At 34.1% G+C, this 9,861-nt stretch overlaps 1 protein-coding gene across 1 annotated transcript; it reads left to right on the top strand.

Moving 5' to 3' along the window:
• Positions 1–396: 396 nt before the first annotated feature.
• On the top strand, positions 397–9,497 carry pdcd10b (programmed cell death 10b). Its single transcript, XM_084411523.1, has 8 exons — positions 397–590; positions 1,561–1,724; positions 2,417–2,470; positions 2,678–2,795; positions 2,950–3,076; positions 5,047–5,125; positions 8,207–8,289; positions 8,449–9,497. The coding sequence occupies exons 2-8, from the start codon at positions 1,635–1,637 to the stop codon at positions 8,528–8,530; spliced, it is 633 nt and encodes a 210-aa protein (XP_084267649.1). The 5' UTR covers positions 397–590; positions 1,561–1,634; the 3' UTR covers positions 8,531–9,497.
• The last annotated feature ends 364 nt before the right edge of the window (positions 9,498–9,861 follow it).

Here is a 9,861-nt window from a genome sequence, read left to right as displayed (position 1 = left end):
ACTTCAAAATCTTTAAGATACCTTTATATGTAGTAAAATATAATTAAAACCTTTTGGATTCAGTAAAAGAGATCAAGTTGTGCGACCTTACATACTTTGGATGTTATATATATATTTTTTTTTTATTATTATTAAGGCCTTTGGACAAAAAAATTACCCGTCACGTCATTGACCCATATATATATATAATGTATGTGTGTTTGTGTGAGTATTTTATTATGATAAATGTGGCTCTTTTGGTCGTTTAATGTTTTTTTTTGTTTGGTTTTTTTACTCCTCTTCTGGCCATATAATTATTATATATCTGTATTTTGTATTTATCTATATATTCCTGTATGTTTATTTTCAACAATATTTTTCATTACATTCAAAATAAACTATGAGAAAAGCTTAAACGCCCATAGATCGTGCAGTCTGGTTGGTCAGGAGGAGACGGAAGTCGTCATCTTTCTCACAGCTCACGCAGAAAACTTCCGACTTCCGAAGCTGAAAACAAACACAGCTACATTTTTCTAGCTAAGCGTCTTGGAACTCTTTAGTAACGTTACTTACCTCTCCGCTGTGGGACGTGCTGGCGAAGACGAGAGCAGGTATTTCAGTTGACACTGTTGTGATCGCATTATAAGTCTACAGACGTCGAGATGAGCAGCTCTGTCTGCTAACTTTGATAGCCAGCCGGCTACTCTCTTGCTATGAAAGCTAGGCTGCTAATTCTAAAATCCAGAATGAGGTCTGTTAGAATTGGCTTGACGGTTTAAAAACAACCAAACTGAATCGATTTGAACCCAATGGACAGTTCATTAATAAAGAGCCTAGAAAACATTTGCTACATGACCTGCTAACCCGTCCATTACAACCACAGTTTCACTAGCATCGACTTTCTAGGCTGTTTTATTGACTTAATAATAAGGTGACTAACGTTAGAATATGTCAGATAACGTCGATATTATGTGCTTTAGGTGAGGCTCTGCTGTCACGTGTGAAGTTTAATTATTCGAGGAAGACATAGCAGTATATTTTATATTTATCTAACGTTAACTGCTATCGTTTGGTGTAAAGCATAATGCACTATTAATGTCATTAAAATATTCACATTGAGAATGACTTCATTATAATAGTGATTTCAACGAGATTTCATTAAGTCAGAGTGATATTAATTGCATCTTTTGAGCACACCTCCAAATATCAATATAATTCTTTTAATTGTCATACATAATGTGTTTAAAGCAAAAGTCCAAAGTGGTAGTGTAATAAAAAAAATGTTTTTTATTGTTCAGCGTATAAGGACAATCTTTGACTATAAAAAAATATTTTTAATGAAATAATGTTCCTTTAATTGTAGAACATTTCTTGCAAAGTGAATCAATAACTCTCATTTTTTCAGTTTAGGGGTGTTACAATTGCCCTGGTCTCTTTTCCTTGAAATCAAAATGTTATTAAAAATGGTTCTGGCATGCTATATGTACTATGCTATATGTAAAGTCTATTGATTGTTATTATTTGGGAATAATTCTTGGAACATATCCATTAATCCGGTATATTCCTTCCCAAACGTTGTAGTGCGCTTGAGAGAACTGTGAGTGAGTTGTGTGGCTCAACTGCCCATTTTTACCTGTGGTGGGCCTCCATTGAGGATGACAATGGAAGAGATGAAGAATGAAGCTGAGACAAATTCAATAGTCTCTATGACATTATATGCAGTCATGTACCCAGTCTTCAATGAGGTAGGCTATTTACACTTCAGTATAAGCCAATATGCAGTGTTTATTTGCCAACAAAAATAAATAAATTGTGTATGTTTTTTTATTTTATTGATTTACTTAATTTATCTAACTGTAAAATAATAATAATAATTGACAGGCTGTTAACTGCACAGTGATGAATTTGGTTAATGTTTTGGGTCGGTAAGATTGATTGTTTTTGAAAGGCTGGAATTATTTGATTAAAAAAATACAGTGAAAAGAGCATATCGTGAAATATTATTGTAGTTTTCTATTTTAATTTATTTTTTAAATGTAATTTATTCCTGTTGTGGCAAAGCTGGATTTTCAGCATCAGTACTTCAGTGTCACATGATCCTTCAGGAATCATTCTAATATGCTGATTTGGTGCTCAAGAAACCATTTTATATTATCAATTATGTAATAATCTAAAAAATAACCCCAGGCCCCCACCCCTCATGGTTATTTGATTAATAGGAATGTAAAAAAAACAGCACTTATTTGAAATTGAATTAACTTTATACATGTCTTTACGGTCACTTTTGATCAATTGAATGTGTCCTTGCTGAATAAAAGTATAAATTACTTTTAGAAAAATCTTACGGACAGTAGTGTAACTTTCAGCAGTTGATGTATTATCATAAAGTATGTGAATATGAAATGCTGGTCAGATTTTGACTTTTATATTATGACAGTTGGAGAGGATAAACCTGTCAGCGGCACAGACATTGAGGGCAGCATTTATCAAAGTAAGACTTCTTGAAAGTGTCCATTTATCAGCTGGCAGATGCCGATAGTAGTACAGTATTTATTTTTCTGACATGTTATCTATTTCATCTGAGCCTTGTGATGATGTATTTGTTTGTTTTTTAAAAAAAGATTAATTTTATGCTTAACATAATGTGAGGTTTACTAATGTGAGTTTAATGCTCTTTAATCAATGCCACCCTCTAAAGGCAGAGAAAGAGAACCCAGGGCTCACTCAGGATATCATTATGAAGATACTGGAGAAGAAGAACGTGGAGATCAACTTCACAGAGTCACTACTGCGCATGGCTGCAGATGATGTGGAGGGTAAGAAAGTAATTTGTCTCTAGATCTAGATCTTTCCTGCAGTAACACTCAAAATAATACTAGTTATGATCAAAGTCTCTTCCTGTAAATATCAAAGTGCACCTGTTTTAGTATCTGAACCTAAGGAGGTTTGTGTCTGACTCATATTTCACAGAGTATATGATTAAAAGACCAGAGCAGGAATTCCAGGACCTGAACGAGAAAGCACGAGCCCTCAAACATATCCTGAGTAAAATCCCAGACGAGATCAACGACAGAGTGCGCTTCCTACAGACCATAAAGTGAGGATCCTGTCCTTTGTCTTAAAGGGTTAGTTCACCCAAAAATGAAAAGTCTGTCATTATTTACTCAATAAATAAACTCATCATTTACTTATTTACTGTTTTTATGTTAATAAAAGCCTAAATTCAATCTGTTGATCATATAAAGCGATCCAGTCTCTTCAGAAAATTTGATTAGTTTTACGATCTCTTTATTAACTTTTTGAAGTGTCAAAATGGTAGTTGTGTAGCTGTCAACGGAGGGACAGAAAGCTAGCATTAAAAATATCTTCATTTGTGTTCTGAAGATGAAGGAAAGTCTTACAGGTTTGGAATGAAATGAAGGTGAGTAAATGACAGAATAAAAATTTTTGGTTCAACTATCCCTTTAACCTTGATGGCATAGTGTTAAAAATCTGAATATGGTTGCACCAGCTATTTGTAACTTCTTTCTTAAACTGGAACCTAAAGTCCACACTAGAGGCTTAGTAACTACTAGCTAGTTTGTAACTAACTCTATTCTGTTGCAACATTTATTCCATTCGGTCGGCAAGCGTCTGTTAGGCTAGTTTTTGCGGTGTGTTGGCTTTAGTCGGAGAATAAAGCACAAGAAAGTGATCAATATAATTGATATTTAAAATGGTAAGCAAGGCTTTGTTTACGGAATGGATATCTGCAGTCCTAGTTTCTCTTTTTGAATGACAAAAATAGACTGATACCTGATGATGTAGACCTTCATTTCCTAACACACATGCTAGTTGGCAGTCGGCTGCGGTCTTTGCGACATGTTCAATCGCAGCTTTTTGGCCTGCCGCAGTCAACGCAAGGCGACAGCACTGTCAGCTTTCATCGCCGCTAGTTCTTTAACATAGGCTTGGTGTGTCACGGGCACGGCCTTAATAGCCGCATAATATTACGCACCATCAATGATCCAATAGCAGTTTTCAAATGTGTGAGCAGAAGTTGTTGAAATCCAGTGAATTTCAGCTTATCCTTGATTCTAACTTCTTTTGCCTCGCTTAACTAACAATAAAAATGATTTCCCATTCAAATATAATACTACCTAATCATGAATAACATAATAGGTATTTTTATATGTAAAGAACACCCAGAAACTGTGTTTAAATGGATAAGGATTAATAAATAAATACATATACAAAAAATTTATTTATCATTATGACTGATTTTATTTGACATGCACAACATGGAATGATACACACATGTTTGTGTTGAAGAGCCGCTAACAAAGTAATTTATTCACATAATGTTCTCTTTCTTAAAATGTAAGCAAGTGTAGATGTCAACATTGGGCATGTCTGTCTGGTAAACTAGCTTATGGATGCAATTCAGTCAGCTGCTTTATTCTAACTGTTACTCGTGGTCGAGGTTTTTGTAAATATTTAGTTTGTACGTAGAGTTCTGTTTCATCTAAGTGCAATGCAAAAGTATTTAGTAGTGCGTAAGTTCTAAGTTAGTGCCCCTTTATGTCAAAACTTGACTAAGTTGTAACTTAAGTACAGCTGGTGCAACCGGTCCCTGGCTCAGTAATCAGCATGACCCTTAACCTCCAGTGGCTCCAGGGGGATTGTCCTTGTATTAAGCATCCTGTAAGTCATTTGGGATAAAAGAGGACCGCTAAATGACTACTTATGTTGAACTTACTTACTACAAACTAGAGTAACGGTCACGCAATAACTGCAGTCGAAATCGTTTGGAGCCTATAGATTTTCCCCTCTTATAGCCTTGCATAAAGTCTAGTGGTTTAGTTAGTCAAGCAATCAGCCAGCAATTAATCGACTAAGCAATCTCACATAGCTGACAATAACATGGATACATGGACCTCAGGAGATGTTAAAAGTTGAAAGATTTGTAGACATTTTAATGGGCCTTGCTTCTATTATCTTGCCACTCTCCACTGCCTGACTGCTGAGTCAGTGCTTCGCTGTTCATAAATGTATTCATCACTCCTGACCTCTCGCTGATTTCCACAGAGACATCGCCAGTGCTATAAAGGAGCTGCTGGACACGGTCAACAATGTGTTTAAGAAATATCAGTATCAGAATCGCAGGGTAAGTATTTCTTATTTCACAGAAATGCTGTTGCACAAGCAAGTTGGGATGTTTTTTAAAAGATATTTTGGGTTTAATACAAGTTAAGCTCAACTCACAGCTCGTAATGTTGATTGTAGAGCTGCGCAATTCTGGATGAATTGAGAATCACTATTTTTTTTCTCCCACAATTCTTAATCAACTAAACAAAAAAACATTATTTACTAGTGGTTCTGACAAAATGTTAATTGCTGCAGTATGTTTAAAAATATTTAATTTAATTTAAATTGACTCACTCATAAAGACTGATTTCATTACTAGATGAATCTGCATTTTTGAATGAATCTCTTTGAATGATTCAATGACATACATTTTTTTAACAGTCAATTGTCTCCGACTCACCACTGGTAATTGATACAATCCTTATTTGGAGTGTCAAGTTACTTTCAAAAAGGTGATTTACTCTATTTTGAACACTACTGTAGACATCAGTTTTTATATCCGAACTATAAACTTTTATCCCAGTACTAATAATTAGCATTTATTGTAATACAGAAATAATGACACTGTGTGGTTGAAAAGACTGTTTGTGAAGCTGTTTCATACCTATAAATAACTGCTTTTTCTGTCAGCGGTGGCACCAGCGCAGATTTGAATGTTATGCTGTGATCAGACTTGTTAAAGGTTTAATAGACATAGCCCAATTGAGATCACAATCGTTTAACGATTAATAGTGCAGGCAGCTCTACAACAACAAAACTTTTTTTTTTAAAGCAAAAAACTGTCTTACAGTGGAACTGAATGTGGCAAATTTGTAAACGTTTCAATAGTATAGCCACAAGCTATAAACAATATGTGAATCTATCTATAAATTACAGAAACGTCTGTGTGTCTGTCTGTCTGTTATTCACATATCTCTCGAACCGTTAGTCCGATGGATTTCAAACTTGACAAGTGTCTTGCTACGGGCACAAGTAAGTGCAGTGCCAAGTTTGGCGTTGTTTGGATTAGAAATGCAAAATATATCAGTAAATATATCAGTAAAAGAAGCACTAAGAAGGTTGTGGTTTAAAAATAAACATTCTGACAAACACTCTGTCAGCTACACTGTTTACTTCTGAATATTATAGTTTGGTTCCAAAACGTGACAAATCCATTTTGATTAATTTGAGTAAAAATGTGTTTTCTTTACCAAAAAAGTGGCAAGATGAAAACCACTATTTTCTGTTTCAAACTTTCACATAGCATCTTTAGGTTATAATAACATAAATTCAAATCCAGTTTTTTTCGGTTTTTATTATAAAAACGGATTATTTTTTACCAAAAATGCAATAAATGCATGACACTTTTTTCTTTTTTTTTAAATGCAATTAATCCATTGAATCAATATAAAAGTTATTTTTCATATTGAAACTGTTGAAAATACACAACCAAGTAAGTTGATTCACAAATGACAGCCTCTGAACTCGGTCAATGCTAATCAGCTATACAGGCACTGGACTAGAATACATTCAATCAGCCATCGCTAAGAAATACCTCCTAAACTTTTTTTGACAGCGATCAGCTGTAAAATGGCTTGGTCCTGCTCGGTTTTTGTTGACTTTGAGTACAAGAATTGAAAGTTTTTTTTAAAAGATCCCCTGGGGTCAACGTGTCAGCGTGACAGAAGTTTGATGCTGTCGTGTGAGAACAAGCAACAGTCGGCATTTTTCCTCCTCCCGCGTGCCTCATCTTCTTAATCTCCTCCCGTAAATGATAAAAAAAAAAAAAAAAAAAACAATGAAAATGAAACCACCACAGGTTCATCAATGCCGTCAAATGTATTTTTATTTTTTTGGTTTGTTTGTTGATCAAAAAGTACAAAGTAGATGCCGGGTGTATTCAAAGCGCCACCGTTATTACTGTTTACAATGCGTGGAATGGTGCGCTGTGATTGGTTGAGCGGATTTATCGCATTCTGCAGAGAAAGGAGACTGGCGTTTGTCGCGGTTTGGAAAGAAAGGGAGAAAACATGACAGAATAACACAGCGGATATCTTTTTAATTTTTCTTTTTAAATGCCGTTTTAGTTTATCGCATTTTGGAACCAAACTCTTCATTTGCTTTCTACCATGCACAAATAAAAATGTCACTGAACTTTTACTGTGTAATTGTAACAATGAGCACTCAAATACACCAAACCAACAATAACTAAAAACACACAAAAACTGATTTTGCACGGGCACTTTGCACTGCTCCCTGAATCGACACACTTATTCATTTGTGGATGTTAACTGAATCTGTAAGTCAGCTATGCTGTTTACTTCTGAATATTTTATTCTGGTGCGCTTAACATTATCACTACTGTGTAATAGTAGCCTATGCTATTCACCAACTAAACATATCCTATTCAATGCGTTCACAGTCTCTTTCACGGGCATCATTTGTAGTAGCCTATTCACAAACTGTTTGCTCAAGCATAGCGTTTTCTCAGTGTTCACTGTGTGCTTTCTACCATGCACAAATAAAAATGTCACTGAACTTTTGCTGTGCAATTGTAACAATGAGCACTCAAACACACCAAACTACCAAAAACTGATTTTTGTCTTTATGAGTGAGTCATCAAATCATTCATTCAAACCAGTTTTTAAAAATAAACACATAATTAATTCAAATTCAGTAAATATAAGACTTCAGCAATTCACATTTTGTCAGAACCTGTAGTAAATTACATGTTACTTTGTTTAGTTGTCTATTAAGAATTGTGAGCTCTATTTTAAACAAACAAAATAAATCGTGATTCTTAATTTTGTGAAAATGTGTAAAAATGCTTGCTAACCTTTTCTGTGAAAAGTTGTCTAATTTTAGGACTTTGTTGCCATGGCAACCTAATGGCTAAAACCTTTAAATGAACGTAAAAATTCTGAGAAAATGTAAATTGTTTTATAAAAATATAAGCTTCACATTTCTGCTTTTAAACCATCCAAAAATTCTTTATAAAGACAATGAAGTTTTTTTTTTTGTGTGTGTGTAATAAACATGCCACAAATGCTGTCAATTGAGCTCAACTTTTTTCTTTTTACTCAAATGAAATCTAATATTGAGACTTTTTTTTTTTTTTCAGGCACTTGAACACCAAAAGAAGGAGTTCGTGAAGTACTCCAAAAGCTTCAGTGATACGCTGAAAACATACTTCAAAGATGGAAAGTAAGCAAGCAGACATTGACAGATGTTTTTTTCAAAGTGCAGTGCTCATGCTTCAAGCAGATATCTGTTTTACAGATCTTCTATGAAAGTGCATTTCTCAATGAAAATGATGGGTCATTTGATGTCCCGAGCACTGACTTTTCTCTTTCTCGTCCGCAGGGCAATAAACGTCTTTATCAGTGCCAACAGGCTTATCCACCAAACTAACTTGATACTGCAGACCTTCAAAACCGTCGCCTAGGAGACACAGCTGTGATGTGTGCGCGAGTGTGGAGCCAGTTTTGTGTAATATACAAAGATTTTTGTCTTTTGAAAGTCTAATTTATAAACTTTTGCCTCATTTGTAGGAACTTGAAATGAGGAGTTCAAGACATGTTAATTTACTCTTAGCTGAATAATCAAGATTTTTCACTCTTCATTACCTTTTTCTTTCACTGTTGTTCCAATCAAATGAAAGCCAAAAGACTTTGCGCCTTAAAGTGTCATGCAACATTCCATATACAAAGTGTAAATATTGCTATTCTTTGTCATTCAGGCATAAAGAATAAGAATAAATGATGTATTTAACAGATATTTGGTTATAAATGTTCAATAAATAGTTTCCAAATGTTTAATATTCTCGGTCTTGGGAGGTTTTAAATTTATTTACTTAATATATCCCCGAGATGCAGCAAGGAAGTTAAAAAGACGACTTTTATGAAGTCTGCTTTGTAATGTACATTAAGAGGCACAGTTAATGGAAGAGCTCTTCGGCTTTCTCTGTTTAAGTGGATATTTAATGGGCTCTGTAATGTCTGAGCAGATACGGAAGGGGGTGTCCTGGGCTGAAAGATGCTGAGGATAGCCTCATAATGCTATTCGTTTTGAAACTTGAAACCTAAACGCCATGTATTTGATTTTATGTACAAACATACATTACTGTTCAAAAGTATTCGGTCGGTAAGATTTCATGTTTTTGAAAGAAGTCTCTAATGTTCACTAAGGCTACATTTATTTAAAAACGAATATTGTGAAATATTACTACTAAAATTTACATTTACTGTTTTCTACTAAAATGTAATTTATTTCTGTGGTGACAGCCAATTTTCAGGAGCCCTTACTTCAGTGTCACATGATCCTTAAGAAATCATTCTAAATGGGAGAATCTTGTAAATCATTCTGAAATGGTGCTTAAGAAACATTCCTTATTATTAATGTTGAGAACAGATAAAAAAAAAAAAATGGAAACCTAGATGATAAATTTCCCCCAGGAATCTTTGAATCCTGAAATAAGAACAGCATTTATTTGAAGTGAAAATATTTTGCAATAATATAAAAAGTATAACGTAATAAAATATATATATATAATATGAAAATTATAAATGTCTTTAACTTGATCAAAAGTAACAGTAATTTGTTTTTGTTTTGTTTTATTAAAAATATTTTTTTTTGTTCCACGGAAAAAATAACGTTACGCAGGTTTGGAACGATATGAGGGATGATTTTTCATTTTTCAACTATTTTCTTTCCCATAGCGTTTGCTGTTATTTATCCTAATATTTACCTATCAAAGTTCAAAAAAGAGAGGAGCTC

This window comes from Rutilus rutilus (genome assembly GCF_951802725.1).
Source record: "Rutilus rutilus genome assembly, chromosome: 6".
In the NCBI taxonomy this organism is placed as follows: Eukaryota; Metazoa; Chordata; class Actinopteri; order Cypriniformes; family Leuciscidae; genus Rutilus; species Rutilus rutilus.
Note: the sequence above shows the minus strand (reverse complement) of the source record. Positions and strands in the feature narration are given on the sequence as shown.